An 18,217-nucleotide genomic window follows, 5' to 3' on the forward strand; every position below is an offset into this window, starting at 1 on the left:
AGACTCGGCACCTTGCTGCACCTGAGGTTGAGCCACCAACGTTGCCGGCTCTACAAACATTTGAGTGAACAAAGCTTCATTAATGACTCTATCAGAATCACGCTCATAAAACCACAAAAAATAAACAAAGTATACATGTTGGAGAAGACGAAACAGCAGGCACAGCACCGCCTCCCTTGTCCGCCGCGCGCAGAGACGAGGTGGCGGCACCATACCTCGTGTGGACGGGAGGACTGCCCACACCTTGAGGCAAAGAAGACGAGGAAAACTTGGAAGTAAAACCCTTGGATTTCTCAAGTCCCTTCGCCTGAGTAGGAGGAAGATTCTGGGCAACAGAGGCATCATCTTTTTTCTGTTTTTTACTGGCCCCTGCGCCAGTTTTGCCTTTAGCCTTGCGCTTGAGTTTTTGCGCTTCAGCTTCTTCCTCCTCCACTTCCTCTTCCACAAGCTCCAACTCATAATTAGCGAGCGCATCTACAATACGCGCTACAGAAATGTTAAAACCAAATTTGGTACTCTAAGGGCCTAAGCACAAATACAAAGGCTTACCAGGCGCATCGCTGTCAAAACAAAATTCTAAATCGACAGGGATGAACATATCATCGAAGCGATCAGGGAAAGCAACTTCCCCAGCGCTCAGCGCGACAGAGCCACCTTCCGTATGCTCGTCATAGGCGGCGTGGATGTATTCCTTGCTTTCTGCATAAAACAAGACAAGTGATATCAGCAAAACGAATTATACTCGCGCAAAATTAATGCAATGAACAAACAACCCACCTGAGCCATCAACATGGATGACATGCTCAGTCCCGCTGTCAATCCACCTCTTGCTCATGCCAACCCCACCAACGCTTCCTCGCAAATTTTCCTGGCGGGGATGGTTCAGCAGATAACTTCTTAACCCACGCGCCAGATGGATTCTTAAGAACGTCATCATCCGCGGGCGCGAAAGTAATCGCGCGCATAGTCATGCGGATGGGAATCACACCAGCCTTGATATAAAAGAATTTTTCAGCCCAGTCATGAAGGCTTTTGAAGGAAACAGTGCAGCACTTAACCTTCTGACTGCGCGGTGTGAATGAGAACCAAGAATCTTGGATTTTCGGCTTATAAAAATATTGAAAGCGCCGAGGGGTGGGCTCATCGCGCTGAGCTTTGCACATGAACTCAAAATGAGTCATGCGCACTAGTCCACAGGGATGAACCTGAGATATATGAATCCCGTAAAACTGGAGGAGTGCACCTATAAACCTCGTCATTGGAAGACGAAGATTACAGTGGGTGAAAAAATGAGAGTATAAAGAGATATAGCCGGCGGGAGGATCCGCCGCCGTTTGCCCGGTCACCGGGAGCAGACAGCCATACTCAGGGAGAAAACCCTGAGAGGCGACGAGATTATCAAAGTCAGATTGTTTCAACTTGCTTGGAATCTCATCCCATCTCTTCACCGCCTTGTTCTTCCCTCCCTCCTCCGATGAGGCCTCCGCAACCCGTTTACCCATGCCGGTCTTATTCAAAGTAGACATAACCACTGATTTTACACGGCCTTTACTAGGGGAAATTGTGGTGTCTGGGTTATCAGACATACAATTGCGAATCGAACAATATGGTTACTTTAAGCACGGAAATCTGGAAGCAAAGATAAAGCTCTTAATCGGAATGTAAATTGAAGAAGCAAAAGCTCTGAAAATGACAATGGAGATGAAGAAAAAACCGTTCAAAAGGTTTGGTTTTATAGGCCCAGGGGAGAGAAAGAGAAACAAGTAATAATCAGATCTACGCTCACGCGCCCCCACGCGCAGGCGTAGGCCAACATAAGCGCGACACGTGTTCCTGACACTGTATGAGGAGACGTGAAAGGCAACTGTAGCACCTCGAGCACGCGAAAGGTCTGACACATAACGTCTCCATCTCTGATGCATGTCAGCATCAACCAACCACGTGCATTGATGATTCGTTTTAACCAAAGGGATAGAATTTCGCGCAACGCACATATGAGAAATGAAAAAGAAAAGACAAACCCTGTTAAAAGAGCAAACTATTAAGTCTAATATCTATCTTACCTCGCTCGCGCGAGACAAGACACACATTAGACTGGTGGGGCTTGAAGGGGTATGCACCCGCCTTAACATCGAGTGGGGCGGGTCAACCCACAAGATATAGACAAGAGGCTTGAAATCAGGATGTCATGAAGACACAAAGCCAAAACCTATGCACGTGGCGCATATCACATATGCTCACGCATCACATATGCTCACGCATATCACATCTGCGCGTGGCGCATATCACATATGCTCACGCATATTACATATGCTTACGCATATCACATGCTCACGCATATCACATCTGCGCATGAAACATCTGCGCATGAGAATAAAGAGAAGACCTTGCTCATCCCCGGGATAGGCGCATAAAGGACAACACAACAAATGAGACAATAGTCTAATCCAAATCAGGATAAGGACAACCATGATTGTACTCATCAGACAACCTTCCAGAAGGTATCTTTTAAGGAATAAAGAATGTGCTGATGTTGACAGCTGCCAATGAAGGGTGGACAACTCAGCAAAACCCATGTGCCACCACGTGATGGCACATGGGTCAGGTAAAATACCTTGGTCAGAGAATAACCAATGAAAAAGCACCAGGTGTCCTAAGTACACGTGGCGCGAAGCAATAGGAGGAGGCCAAAAAGGCCCTAATTGGGTCTGAGCCCAATCATTGGAAACCCTAATACTATAAATACCACACCACCTCCACAGTTGGGGTCAAGAAAGAAATATATTCTGAATCCTTTACTCATTTTCACATTCTTATCTTCTCCTGCAATATCTTATTCTCACACCGGAGGGTTACCCCAAAGAGGACCCCTCTGTCCCTTTCTGAGGGGTAAGCTCACGGTGCTGTTCGTTTTGTAGGTGGAAGAACTCGTATCTCGGAAAACCATCGGTGATATAGCATACTCATACCCGAGGAACGTAGATCGAATACAAGTAAGTCGATCCACGCTTCTTCAGTTTGTATATTATTAGAATCATGCCTTAATAGTTAATACCTAGGGCTTCGTTTTCAATTTTACTTTTTAATGTTTCGTTGTATTCCAATTCGATGTTGTTTCGCATATTTATTGATTAGAGACTTAAAATCAAGTAGTTTATTTTTTTACTTATTTCAAGCTCTTTTACTAAAGCTTCAGCTCGGCTCGTGAGTCGTCATTAATTAATTATATATGCTTTTTATTTATTTTGAGAAAAACCTTTAACAAGCCTAAGCTCGGCTTGAGCTTCTGAGTCGGTTTCTCAATCTCGGGCTCGGCTTGTTTATTATTTATTTATTAATGTATATACGTTTTTAGTTATTTTTAAATGTTTTGAGAAAAACCTTAAACTGGCTTAAGCTCAGCTCGAGCTTGTATAGTACCTTAAACAAGCCAAAGCTCGGCACGAGCTTGGCTGTGCGGTGTGAAATTAATGCATAGAAGTCAAAAAAAGGGAGAATTTAAAAATACACAAGGCTCGTTAAGGCTCAATGAGCCTAAATGAGCTTTTCTCATACAAGGTTCAAGCTCGGCTCATTCCGAGCTTTTTATCAATCCGATCTTGAGTTGGTTGTGAGCGGCTCGGCTTGTTTGCATCACTATTTGTATGTGTTTAGGTTTCACTCAGCTGATCGGAGCAAAAATACATTAGGAAGATTAATATGTTTAGTTTTAACAAGTTTTATGGTTATTGGTTAAGTTATAATGTCATGATTCTTGGGATTGTTTGCGTGATTTTGTTTGATTGTATAGCCGAGTTTTGTTTTGCTGTTATTAAAGAGTTCTGAACCAGTGAACCTCGTAATTTGGGGGTATATTATCAAGACTTTCATTTTAGTTTACGAGATTAAACTCGTTTGTGCGTATGTTAAGTATGTAGTTGTAGTTTTCATAAGGAACTTGAAAGTTGAAAAATTATGTATGAATTGTTGTTTGTAGGTAGAAATCATGAAGCTTGACTTAAGTTTACAAGATTAAATTTGTTTGTGTTTATGTGAAATATGTAGTTTTCGTAAGGAACTTGAAAGTTGAAAATTTTTAGATGAATTGTTGTTTGTAGGTAGAAATCATGAAGCTTGACTTTAGTTTACGAGATTAAATTGTTTTGTGTGTATGTTAAATATGTAGTTTTCATAAGGAACTTGAAAGTTGGAAAATTATGTATGCGTTGTTGTTTGTAGGTAGAAATCATGAAGCTTGACTTTAGTGGACTAGAATCAAGTGCACCTCTCTACGGTGGAAATAACGAGTTATTTTTTGACGGGTTCTCAGACGCTCCTTCATTTGACCTTCCGGTTACATCAGATGTGAGTTTGTTGACTTCATTTTGTTTTATAATAAGTTGATGAATTTATTAATATGCTGAAAACTATCTTTAATTTCTTGCTCCAGTTTGATGGATTCCAGAAGAATTCTGTCCAAATGGTAAAGCCAGCAAAGGCTATATCTGTATGTTCTTGTTTTATAATTGTATATTACATTTTGGAATTGCAGCCTATGCATTTGTATTTTTTAAACTTTTTTATCATGTCTCCAGGTGGAGAGGTTTCTTGCTAAGTTGTTTTTTAATTTTAATATTACATGACAGTTTTAACTTGATTTATCATAGCTTTTTATTTAATCTTATTGACTAAATACTGGATTTTATTTTTGAAATCATGTCTAAATTTGTTTTCAAAATGTGTTTGGACATTTTATATCCTTTCAAAATTTTTATTCATGCTAAAAGAGATTGAATTTTCTTACTACAAAATTAGTTTCTAACGTAACACGTGTTTGAAATACCAAACAATGATTTCACATTTTCACTTTCCTTAGGCTGCAGGTTCTAATTATAAAGCATTAATTGATCTACTACTACGCCCTGCTTGCGGTGCACGCATATAATGTATATATGTGTGAACTCTCGGGTGGGCAAAAGTGAAATTGCACTAATTTTGACGTTATTTTACTAATCTCGTGAAAATAACGTTAAAAGTGGCGGAAGGTTAATCAGGCATCATGTGGTAGCGTTGATAGCCGAAAGACAAGGGTACATGCACCAATCGGTCGATGTCCCGATGGTTGAGTGTTATGTGTCTTATGTCCAAGGCTTGATGCAAAACTACTATCGAGCCGGGGGTCTCACCGGAAGCAGCCTCTCTATCCCTATGGGGTAGAGGTAAGGCTGTCTACGTCTTACCATCCTCAGACCCTACCATAGCTTTGCTATTGGCGCCTTGGCGGGATATACTGAGTACGATGATGATGATAATGATGATGATGATGATGATGATGATAATTGATCTACTACATACTCATGATTTTGTTTTCTTTCAGCGTCTCAATCTGTGAAGAAAATCATTGAAATTAATCCTTATATGCTGGGTACTATGGCAGGAGGTGCTGCTGATTGCCAATTTTGGCACCGAAATCTAGGCATTAAGGTTATCTTCTTTTCATTGCTCACCTCAGTTGTAGTATAGTATCTTCTTTTTTATATATCGCCCGAAAAAAAACATAAAACTTTTAAATTTTTGACAAAACCTTCCAAACTCGCAACTTTTTTGATTTACGGTATCTGTAAAGGTTACCAGGTCAAAATGATGACGTGTCATTTTATCTTATGTGTAACTTTGACCATTTTGTCTTTTTTTATAAATTTTATTTTTACGAAAACGATAATGTGATGTCGAAGATGACCTTAAATCAGAGTCTGGAATAATTACATTAATAATGCATACATTGTGGCTTAAACTAATGCTTTTATTATTTATTATAAACTTTTCAGTGTCGTCTGCACGAGTTGGCAAACAAGAGAAGGATTTCGGTAACCGGTGCTTCAAAGATGTTGGCAAATATTTTATATTCTTACCGTGGAATGGGTTTGTCTGTCGGGACAATGATTGCAGGATGGGATGAAAAGGTATATACACAATTCAGACATGTATTTGTACTTTATCTTTATGTTTTGCATATTTATGGTTAAAACTTTGCTACATGTTTTACATCTTGTAGGGCCCGGGTCTATATTATGTAGACAGCGAAGGAGGACGCCTGACGGGAACTAAGTTTTCAGTCGGGTCTGGTTCACCATATGCTTATGGTGCGCTAGATAGCGGGTGAGCACGAATAAAAACATTTAAATTTTGTCAATTGAAGGTTTCATATAGTTTTAATTTTGTGAATATGGTAGGTACAAGTACGATCTGACAATCGATGAAGCTGCTGAGTTGGCAAGAAGAGCCATCTATCATGCAACATTCCGTGATGGAGCTAGTGGCGGTGTTGCTAGCGGTACACCCTCTTTAATATTTTTTATAAATACTATAAATATAAATAATTAATATCAAATGTGATGGCAAGATAATATTATTTCATGATAATATTTAATTAGTGTGAATGTTGGTTTTGTTTTAGTTTATCATGTGGGCCCAAACGGATGGACAAAACTATCGGGTGATGACGTTGGGGAACTTCACTACTCATACTATCCTGTCGAACCGGCGATTGTTGAACAGGAAATGGCTGATGCTGGTGCTGCCTAAGTCGACCGGTTGTTTGTAATTTGTTAGAAATAGCAAAAGGATATAATGCGCTTTTGTTATGATTTTATATTTCCAAGTGCCATGAACTGTCTTGTTTTCTTTTTTATTAGATGTACTTGTTGCTTAATCTTAAAAAACATCATGCTTTTATTGGAGTTACTATTTACTAAACTCCCTAGTAAGATCTATAGCATGAAACAAAATTCACAAAAAATTATGAAAGTCGTAAATAATAAATGTATAAACATTCATAGCTGATAATATTTATATATTGTTTTATTTATAACAATTAAAAGTGTGAAAAAAAGTTTTTACTTCTGTAGCTATGAATATCTACAGAATTTTTACAGTACTCTATTTGTAGGATTTATCTTATTGTTGGAGAGTACAATCTTTCAGTATCTTTTGCTATCTTTTTCATCCTTTTCGTTTATAAGAAAATTTTTAAAGAATATGAATTTTGTAAAAATATAGTGAGTCGAAGTGTGTATATTGTTAAATATTTTTGGCAATTCTTGGGTAAAGCGGATTTATGATATATATTTTTTCTTTTTTCTAAGTGATATAGATGTAAAATTTCATGACTTCTGAAATCTTTATGTCAGAGATTGGAATGTATTCATAGTTTTAACAAATTACTAAATACTTATTTATTGATATTGAAGTTATAAAAATCATGAGCAAATATTCGAGGCTTCGAACTCTACCCAAGGATGTGTAGATGCCCATGGGTTGGAGCCTTGGAGTGTTGGCCCACGGGGAAGGAAGGTGAGAGACATGGTTTGGAGGATGACGTTGTGGATACTGGGTAGTGGCGGATATATAAGAAAATTTCAAGGTTTTTCAATAAAAGTTTGGGATCTAGGGGTATGCAAACACGTAAAATGAAGAAAATTTTTACATTCGCCGTCGAAGTTTAAGGGGTATCACGGGCACTCTCCGGATGCCCCTTATATCCGCCCCTGCATGTGGGGAAATGTTTATGAAGTTTTAGATCTAAAAATATAAAGAACAAATGTAAGTAATTCCAATCATTTGAGTATAGTAGTTCTGTCGTTGAAGAGCCCACATGCAACATTTGATATACAATAATAATTTAAGTAAAGTTTACAAATCAAATGCATTATGAAATCAAATGTTATTATTAGGACACCGAGTTTTGCTTCTAAGCATGTTTTCATCATTGCTGCATAGGTCATCAATTATTTCTCCACCCAAATTTATAAGCCTTTTATGTAATTATGAAGGATGCATATACATACAAATACACATTAGTAATTTAAGTCATGGAAACTTTCGATTTATTTTCTTTTTAACAACATTTTTTTTCAAGTCTTGGGATTTCAATCGTCCTTGGTTATTTGACGCTTCAATTCCAATTCGAAGACCCACGTAGGTGGAATTCCCAACAACCGGGTAACCTAACCCCCCCCCCCCCCCCCTCCCGCAACGCCAAGGCTTAAACATATGTCCCCTGCTAGAAGAAGCAATTGGGCTACCACTAAACTAGAATATAAGTCAAAATACATTTTTATAATAAAAAATAAACCTAATTGCCTAACCACAAATTGACTTGAGCTAAATACGAGCTTGACTTAAATGTTACAAGTAGAGCGAACTTGCTTGTTAAACGTGACATCCCGCATATATGAACTCTTATTCAAGAAAAGAAATCAGAAAATATAACTATATGGCAAATATGCCATATGCATGATGTATCAATGTATCATCATCAAATTACCAACCTCAAGTGATGGTAGTTACATTTTTATACACTTAATAATTGTTTATTGGTTTTGTTCTAATCTTTTTCACAAAATCTCCTTTATATGATCATTGAAAAGAGGAAATCTTTGCAAAGAAGCCAAGCCAAATACTATGCAACTCATGTAACAAAATTAAAGATTTACTTTTTTACTTTAAATGAATAGAAGGTATGGACAATGGGTGATGTTAGTTAGATGGAAGAGAGTGTATACAATAATACAAGTAGCCAACCCAACTAATTAAACCTAACAAATAAAAACAAAGTATAGTATGTCCCATTCAACTACTTTGAAACAAATGGACACACAAGTACTACAAAATCAACTTTTTAGTACAAAATTTGTTGGGGAAGCGTAGAAAATCTAGTATCTTATAACAAACATATGTCAATAGTGAAGTAAAATACTCACTACATCTTTTTAAGATCAGGGGCGGATCTATATAGTATCTTACGGGTTTATGGGAACCCACTGAGTTCCGAAATTTATATAGAATATATGTATTTATGAGAGTGAACCCATATAAATTTTTAGAGTGAACTCATACACAATCTATAACTTTGGTATGGTGGTAATACTTCCCCCTTTAATCCCGCCACCCCTGCTCTGAAATTTTTTTATTTCCCATTTTTTCCCTTGTTTTAGTCCAGCAAAGTAATTTAGAGTTATATTACTTTTTACTTCTACCCTACCCCCCCAGCAAAGTAAGTTACGCTAACACACATCAGATCAGATACCTTCCTACAGCTCAAACCCTAACCCCCCCCCCTCTCACCACCACCCAGTCCACCGGCGGCCGCCAGCGGCCGTCTCTCTTTCCGCCACGGCGTCCTCATCTCCTCTGCCTTCCTCTCCATCCCTATTCTCCATCTTTCCTTCACTCACAGTAAGGTATGCTTTGATGTTTGGTTCAATTATTATAGTTTATTTACTGAAATTACAATTAGAAAGTATGATTATGTTGAAGTTTGTTAATTGAATTAGAAAATTAGTGATGTTTAATTTTGATTTGCAGGCATTATGAATATTAAAAGATATTTATCAAGTGAACCATCAAACATTCAATCATCTTCAAGTAGTAAACAACCCTCAAGAATAAATTTGAATGACCTTCCGTGGGATCCTTCGGAAAGGAAACCAATTTCATCTTATCATCCAAGTCAAAAAGATGAAATTACAAGAACTTATTTGCTTAGAGGTCCATGTCAACCAGCAGAGCATGAGTTTCCACAAACATATTTTAGTGGTAAAGCAAGACGCTTTAATAAGGATTAGTACACACAAGAGCATGGAAATTGGTTGGAATATAGTGTCAAAACGGATAAAGTGTATTGCTTATATTGTTACTTGTTTAAGGAAATTGAACACAATGATGCTTTTGTGAGTGAAGGGGTACGATGTTGGCATAGAATCTCAAGATTTACAACTCATGCCAGTAAATGCAATAGTTTACATGACAAAGCGCGTAAAAGACATGCTTATCTATGAACTCGGCAACTACATTGCTAATGTGAAAGAAGATACACGGTTTGACGACTTGAATGGGGTAAGTGAGCTTGCCAAAAGGATGGTGGAAACAAGAAAACACATTGATTTCCCGTTGGTCTATCGTTTAATCAAGTTATCGTTAGTTTTACCGGTTGCAACGGCGAGTGTTGAAAGAAGTTTTTCTTCAGTGAAGCATTTGAAGACGGAATTGAGTAATAGGATGGGTGATGGATTCTTGAACGATGCTTGCATTTGTTACATTGAAAGAGAGTTCCTTCAACAAGTTTCGATTGAAGATGTAATGCAATGTTTCCAAAAGATGAAAACTCGTAGAGAACAACTATAAGTAAGTTTTTTTTATTTGTTTTAAAAGACAATCGTGTCTTTATTATGTATGTTATCCTTTCTATGACGATGTTTGTTTTTTGTTAATTTATCGTATTTATGTTATGTAATGAACCTTACGGCCTTACCCGACCCGAACCGTTGAACCGACCTAAACCTTCGAATCGACCCGAAATTTTTATGGCCGGTCGTATAAACAGTGAACCCATTGGAAAAAAATCCTGGATCCGCCACTGTTTAAGATAATAATAATGATTTATGTACTTATATTTTTTATAATGATTTTGGGATGCAGTGTTATGTACGACCACCTTCCTAGATCTGATTCAGTATTGTAATGAATTTTGTTAACGTAAATACCCTTCTCCATTACAATGACGTGGCTGTCTAATCTATTACAAAGTTCACATAATTTCACGTATATTGCTGCCAATATGCTTCCTAATTTAAAAGTCTTTTTATATAATAATCAACTTATATATCTTTATATATGTACACCTATAAAAAAATATGAAATCAACCCATGGCTGAGCTACTAGATGAGCCCTTGAGGGTATTACATGGTGTATAGAATGGTGTTACATGTTGTGGGGTAGCCATTAATGAACTTGAGTTAGCTTTCATTAAGTTATTTTATAGAAGATGGTTCCCACATTTATTTCCGGTCACATTCATGGCTGGCGTCAACGAAACATTTATGATGCATCCCTTGTTATATACTCTTAAGAATAATAGATGGGTTCTGGTTAACTGTCTACGATTCAACATTTTCTAGCATGCCTTGTTAGGTTGTCGGGTTGGTCTGGTTAATGTCATCCAAAAACGTCGCTTGCAGTATGACATCAAATTCTCGACCTATAACATTTCTGGTCACATTTATCTAATGTGATGCTAGTTGAAAAGTTTTGATTCCGTCATAAATGGTTATGCATATTATCTTCCACTAACCGATGTTTATTTGTCGTTAAAGACTAACTCTTACGACAGTTTTTAAGTAAATTAAGTTGTTTTAACTTTTAAGTACCAAACATTTACACATGAAGACATTGTTGTCACTTGTCAAATAATCCATCCAACAATTATTATTTCTATAGTACATGTGTGATCGATCACATGCAAACCAACAATTTATATTTGTGTGACTGAAAACTTAACTCAATACAAGTACCATAAAATAATTAGAACTGATTTCATAAAATACATGAAACTATTTCTACCATACACGAGTTGCAACCAGAGTTTTAATTGTGTAATCTACGTCCATTGTTATGCCTCTTAATTGTGTAAATAGAGATACATTCAGTTTTTATAACTTTAATAACAAGAAAACTAAACATGCTCAAATAAAAGTAATACAAGTTGGCTAACAAGGCAGCGAGCCTCACTGTCTTCAAACTCCATCAAGCCTAAACATACCAACATATCTTATTGTCTTCATTAAACCGAGCCCAAACTCCGCCTATACAAACCAACAATAATCGAAAAATCCCTAAATTTTGTTCCACTTGTGCATGTCTTCTTCCAAATACATATGAATCTTGGTATGATTAACATCAATAAACAATTATACAAGGTAGAAAGACAACATATTAAAATATCCCAATATCTCATTGCTTTCCTTCTACTTCTAGGAATCAATGTGTGTGGGTCCCACCTCCCAACCCAACCCATTACATTATATGTTATTGGTCTTATGTTCATAAATGCCACCACTACAACCACCATCAACACCACCACCACCAATTACTTACAAATACCCAACGTCACAATTCATTAAATACCCTTAAATGTTATCTTACAACTTCTTAACATGTTGAACCTTTATAAAAATAATAATATTATTATTGTTGTTATTATTTTTATTATTAATATTTATCTTTCTTCAAATAATGTTTATGCTATTACCTCGGATGGACTTTCCCTCCTCTCCGTAAAATCCGCCCTCAACAACGGCGCTGATAAACTTACTGACTGGTCCGACAACGACACCACCCCGTGTCATTGGACCGGCGTCACATGCGCCAACATTTCCGGGGTTTCCGACCCACAAATCGTCGGACTTGCCCTCGCCGGAAAAAATCTCCGGGGGTATATCCCGTCGAAGGTCGGAAACTTATTATATCTCCGGCGACTCAATTTACACGACAACGATTTCCACGGCTCGATACCCGATCAAATATTCAACGCGACGTCGCTTCACAGTATATTCCTCTCCGACAACAACCTCTCCCGCGAACTTCCGGCGACAATTTGCAACCCACCTCGGATTCAAAACATAGATTTATCAGCGAATTCGTTATCCGGAACATTCCCGAAGTTTCTTGAAAACTGCCGGGAATTACAACGGCTAATTCTCGGCGGAAATAAATTTTCCGGCGAAATTCCGGCGGGTGTCTTTCCGAAACTAGCCAATTTGGTTCAACTTGACTTATCATCGAATTCGTTAACCGGGTCATTGCCGGACGATATCGGCGAGCTGAAATCGCTATCTCGAACGTTTAATATCTCGTCGAATCACTTCACCGGAAAGCTGCCGGAATCTTTGGGTGACTTGCCGTTGACCGTCAGCTTTGACCTCCGGCATAATAATTTTTCCGGCGAGATTCCGCAAACGGGTTCGTTTGTGAATCAAGGCCCGACCGCGTTTTCAAACAATCCGTTACTTTGCGGGTTTCCATTGTCGAAAACGTGCCGAGATATTAATAATATTAATAGCTCGGCGGTTTCGTCGGAAACCGAGGGGTTAACGCGGGCAATTCGCGATAATGGATCGCGTAAAGGGTTAACCCCGGGTTTGATCATACTTATATCTTTAGCGGATGCAATTGGAGTTGCATTAATTGGATTATTAGTGGTTTATTTGTATTGGAGGAAAAAAGATTCGAACGGTTGTAGTTGTACAGGTAAAGTTAGATTAGGTGGGAATCAAAAATCCAAAGTATGCACATTTCCTTGTGTTAGTGGATTTCCCAACACGGATTCCGAGGCGGAATCCGAGAAGGGCGAAAACGGTGGTGGTGGCGGCGGTGGCGAAGATGGGGAGCTCGTGGCGATTGATAAAGGGTTTAGTATCGAGTTGGATGAGTTATTGAGAGCTTCGGCTTACGTGCTTGGGAAAAGTGGGTTGGGAATTGTGTATAAAGTGGTATTGGGGACCGGGATCCCAGTCGCGGTGAGGCGGTTGGGTGAGGGTGGTGAATTGCGGTATAAAGAGTTTGTGGCGGAGGTTCAGGCGATTGGGCGGGTGAAGCATCTGAATGTGGTGAAATTGTGTGCTTATTATTGGGCTCTTGATGAAAAACTGCTGATTAGCGATTTCATTTCGAATGGTAGTCTGGCTTCTGCGATCCATGGTCGAACATCTACGGTCCTTAGATGGTCAACTAGGCTAAAGATTGTTAAAGGCTCCGCGAGAGGCTTAGCGTATCTACACGAATGTAGTCCTCGAAAATTTGTTCACGGAGATGTGAAACCGTCGAACATTCTCTTAGACAACGGGTATCAACCGTACATATCTGATTTTGGTTTGAACCGTCTTATTAACATCACGGGAAACAACACGTCGTCGTCAGGTGGATTCATGGGCGGGGGCCTTTCGTACTTAAAGTCAACCCAAACCGAGAAAGTCAACAACTACCGAGCACCCGAAGCCCGAGTGTCATCCAACCAACCTACACAAAAATCGGATGTTTATTCTTTCGGTATAGTTTTACTAGAATTATTGACCGGAAAGTCACCCGAGCTTTCGTCTCCAACAACTTCGACTTCACCCGAGACCCCGGATCTTGTTAAGTGGGTTCGGAAGGCATTCGATGAGGAAACCCCGTTATCGGGTATGGTGGACCCAATGTTGCTTCAAGAAGTACACGCGAAAAAAGAAGTGTTAGCGGTGTTTCACTTAGCCCTCGCGTGTACTGAACTAGACCCCGAAATTCGACCGCGAATGAGATCGGTGTCTGAGAGTCTTGAAAAACTTAAAACTTGAATCAACTGTCTATGTTGTTAGTTAATTGATGTTTGTTTTTTGTTCAAGGATGAGTAAGTTTAGCTGATTTTGGCATTTTTGTATTATTTTTTTTTTCTGTTAATGTAAGGGTAAAATAAAAGTATAGTTTGGTGATCTATGATTCATAATTCTGTTATTTTGGTTATATTCTTGATGTTGATTATATGACATCATCATCGTGCTCAGTATATCCCACCAATAGCAATGCTATGGTAGGGTCTGAGGAGGGTAAGATGTAGACAGCCTTACCTCTATCCCATAGGGATAGAGAGGCTGCTTCCGGTGAGACCCCCGGCTCGATAGTAGTTTTGAATCAAGCCTTGGACATAAGACACATAACACTCAATCATCGGGACACCGGCTGATTGGTGCATGTGCCCTTGTCTTTCGGCTATCAACTCCACCACATGATGCCTGATTAACCTTCCGCCACTTTTAACGTTATTTTCACGTGATTAGTAAAATAACGTCAAAATTAGTGCAATTTTACTTTTGCCCACCCAAGGGTTCACACATATATACATTATATGTGCGCACCGCAAGCAGGGCGTGATGTTGATTATATGACGTCATGTATAATATATATATGTGTATAATGGATCATATCCATTCATCTATATTATCATCTCAAATTGATAATCTAATACACATACTTCTTTTAAATCTCTACATTATATTATTATATCGAGTTATATTATACATATTCCAAGTATTATGAAACATTTTTAGAGATATATAGGTCAACTGTAATCAGATATAAACTCTTGACTCACTATTAATGTGTCAAATTTGGTTACTTACAGATAGAGGTGGGTAAATAAATCGGTTAACTGAATTGAGCCGAAAACTGAACCGAAACCGAACCTGTTTGAAACCGATTATGAATAAACCAGTTTGGAACCGATTCAAACCGTCGGTTTGTAACCAGTTTGTAATTTTCTCCCCCAAAATGGTTCCAAACCGGTTAACAGAAACGAAACTGGTCAAAATCTAAACTGAAACCGATCATTAACCGGTTTTGACTTTTGTTGACCAAACTGGACCGGTTTCAACCCAAACCGGTTTTGAGTTTTAAATCAGTGTTTGCACGTTTACTTGCCGATTCCTCTCCGAGAATCATGAAAAAAATTTGTGTCGAAGTCGAAAAAAATTTCAAGTCGAAAATTAATTGAGTAGTTGAGTTTAAACATAAAGAATACATAAATTTATTTTTTCAAAAAAGTACATATAATTTAAAACAAAAATAAAAATTCAGACCCGTCAAGGGGATTAGGTCCGTGTTTCTTCACTGTATGTGGGGCCGGGGTCAGTCAATAACCTAACCCTGCCTCATAGTCGGCTCTGGATGTTGTGACGGTTTATGTGACGTCTCGACCATGAAGCCATCCGAGGACGACTTGTTTCCGGTGGTGCTAACAAGACATGTTGAGTTACAAAGAAGTTCATATAGTATACCAAGTATATATAACAAATAATATGAATTTACAAAAGAATATCCAAATTCCACCACCATATACATAAAGATATTAGCAAACCATCATAGCTTTAAACTCATCAAAGTTAAGCACTCCATCACCATCAATATCAAACTCATGAATCATACCAACACACTCATCAAAACTCGTTGACTCACCGAGTCGACTCAGCATCCGCTTCAAACTCTTCGGAGTAATGCAATCGGTTCCCTCCATTTCATACATTCCGAAAGCCTTCTTCAAATCCTCAACCTTCTCGTCTTCCTTAGAGCTTTCCATCAAATTAATAAAATCTTCAAACGCTAATTGTCCGTTGATCACGTCCTCTACCTCCTCGAGTAATATTTCATCGTTGTGAATCAACCGAAAGCAGCGTTGCAACTCGGAGGGAGAGATCATGCCGTTGTGGTCCTCGTCAAAGCGGTCGAATACTCGTTTGTAATCGGTTGGTGATTTGTTCATGATTTGGAAGATATTGTGAGAGTTGAATTATAACAAATTGGTAAATGATGATGATGAAATCAAAGAAGTGAAGCATGATTAATATATATGGTATGGATTGGACGCGTGATTATTAATATTATTATTATTATTGTTATACCTAAATTTGAATTATGCAGCTTCCAAGTTAACGCTGATGATACCAAACGTACGTGTGTGAAATTTTGTAGCCGTTTAATTAATTTCCCACGTAATTTATGGCGACTTGACGAAACTACAATGAAATTGCCTAAATAAATATTAAGGATTTAAAAGTATAAAAGTAAATAAATAAATAAAGAATCTTGACTTGAATATTATTATTTGTTTTTATAATTTTAACGATTATAAACACTAGATGAGTGGTAAAGGTTGAACGAAAACGCAAGAAGGCCGGACTAAATACGTAGTCAGAATTTTCGGACGAAAACAAGTAAAGGTGAATTTACACTCTTAATAAAAGAGGGGGGGGGGGGGGGGGGGAGACCATAAAGCTTCGCCCTTGTTCATCATGATTTTTTTTTATTTCATACTTTTTATTCAAAGTCTTACGGGTGGTGGGGTATCGCACTCGCATTTCTAAGCTGGAATTGTGGTCGTAAAACTGTAAAAGCCCGTTAGAATTTACGAATGATTAATTGAGTATTTGTGTTCTAACTCTTTTACCTTTTATCTTCTGTTTATCTTTTTTTTTAATGTGATCACTTCATTCTAAACAGATTTACCACTAAAAATAGAAAGTAGACAACTTTAGTAAAAAAAATATTATAAATATTATAATTTGTGATCATAAGTTACTTTAACAAAGAATAAATATCAATTTCATGCACTCTACATGGGTCAATCATCAATGGATGTATTTACATAATGACCCATTCGAGAATCTTCAACTTTGACCAAAGCATATGATCACGACTCCGACAATAGAACCAAAAGAATGTATAACTGAACTTGGTCCTTCATTTTGTACCTTTCTCTCGTAAGAAAATAAGAAATTTTGTAGTCAACTAAAATATATTTTTATTTTACATTAATAGGAAAAGATTTACGTGAATGCCAAAATTAACTACAACTTATTCATCCTTGATAAAAAAGACAACCATAAGTTAACCGTTAACATTAATGGTCAACTTATGATCTAAACTTTTCAAAGCTCTCAAAGACTTATTTCATTCCTGGTCAAATTTCCGGATCTTGTTTAGTGCATGCGAGCTAAGTAAAACACTGTTAACATATATTTTTCCGCGCACACTTTTTTGAAGCAACATTGGGTCTACCAAATCTGATAACGAGGTTCATTTTAGAACGACTTATGGACCCACTTGACTAGATCCGGGTTCTCAGTTGAAATTGAGGTTGTTGAAGGTGAAAGCTTTGTTGACTTTCCAGTTATTAGTTCAAACAAAACGATACCCATAGAATAAACATCCCATTTTTACGTAGGCAAGTTGGATGACACTCGGGTTTTGAGTGTAGTTGACTTATTCGTTTTAGTTAATTTAAGTACCAAACCCCCCCCCCCCCCCCGCCCCCACCCCACCCCCCGGGGTTGAAGCTACATGATGGAGACGCCTTGTTTCCCATGATGCTAATTATGAGGTGGTTCAAACCAAAATCTAATGGGTATGGTTGGTGCTCGTCTCGTTGTATAGGAGAATGTTCGAGTGCGTTTGATGTTTAGTGAATAAATTGTCAAGGGACTACATAACCGTGCAAATACACTAAGCCTAGGTGTTTAACCTTCATTATCTATACATATACAATGATTTTTTCGAATAGTTAGTTATGTATTTATTATTAGTATAATAATTCATTTACATTTTGGATTACCATTCAACTCAACCGGTTTATTTCATTCTTCAAAATTATAGTTAGTGGTTCTACCTATAATTTTCGTCAAAATTAGTCAAACTGAATCATTACATTAACGGTCAAGGTGCATGTCCAGATATATATATTCGGAACCATTGATGTTACAAACAACACAAAAGAATATAAAAATTCTTTTAAAGTTTTAATAACAAATAAACTATAAAATACCAAAGGGCTACTATAGTGTAACAAGATTACATAATGGTGTGTATATTCAGGAG

General features: G+C 37.8%; 3 protein-coding genes and 1 pseudogene across 3 annotated transcripts; 3 read left to right on the forward strand and 1 right to left on the reverse strand.

Moving 5' to 3' along the window:
• Window positions 1-4,218: 4,218 nt before the first annotated feature.
• On the forward strand, window positions 4,219-6,674 carry LOC143546983 (proteasome subunit beta type-5-B-like; the record flags this gene model as incomplete). The annotated part of the gene is made up of 9 exons (XM_077038515.1): window positions 4,219-4,344; window positions 4,430-4,486; window positions 4,532-4,582; window positions 4,856-4,910; window positions 5,357-5,463; window positions 5,808-5,942; window positions 6,035-6,138; window positions 6,213-6,313; window positions 6,437-6,674. Coding segments are annotated over 9 exons (864 nt in total), but the record flags the coding sequence as incomplete, so codon positions are not given.
• Window positions 6,675-9,759: 3,085 nt separating this feature from the next.
• Window positions 9,760-10,164, forward strand: LOC143546984 (uncharacterized). Its single transcript, XM_077038516.1, has one exon. It carries the CDS (start codon window positions 9,760-9,762, stop codon window positions 10,162-10,164), a length of 405 nt encoding a protein of 134 aa, XP_076894631.1.
• A 1,618-nt stretch (window positions 10,165-11,782) lies between these two features.
• On the forward strand, window positions 11,783-14,337 carry LOC143547011 (receptor protein kinase-like protein ZAR1 pseudogene; annotated as a pseudogene).
• A 1,358-nt stretch (window positions 14,338-15,695) lies between these two features.
• Window positions 15,696-16,106, reverse strand: LOC143546985 (putative calcium-binding protein CML19). The gene has a single exon (XM_077038517.1). The coding sequence runs from the start codon at window positions 16,104-16,106 to the stop codon at window positions 15,696-15,698; it is 411 nt and encodes a 136-aa protein (XP_076894632.1).
• Window positions 16,107-18,217: the final 2,111 nt, after the last annotated feature.

The sequence above is a fragment of the Bidens hawaiensis genome, unplaced genomic scaffold (genome assembly GCF_021521415.1).
Source record: "Bidens hawaiensis isolate Kalapana, Puna unplaced genomic scaffold, B.hawaiensis_p1.1 tig00014542_1, whole genome shotgun sequence".
Classification (NCBI taxonomy): domain Eukaryota; kingdom Viridiplantae; phylum Streptophyta; class Magnoliopsida; order Asterales; family Asteraceae; genus Bidens; species Bidens hawaiensis.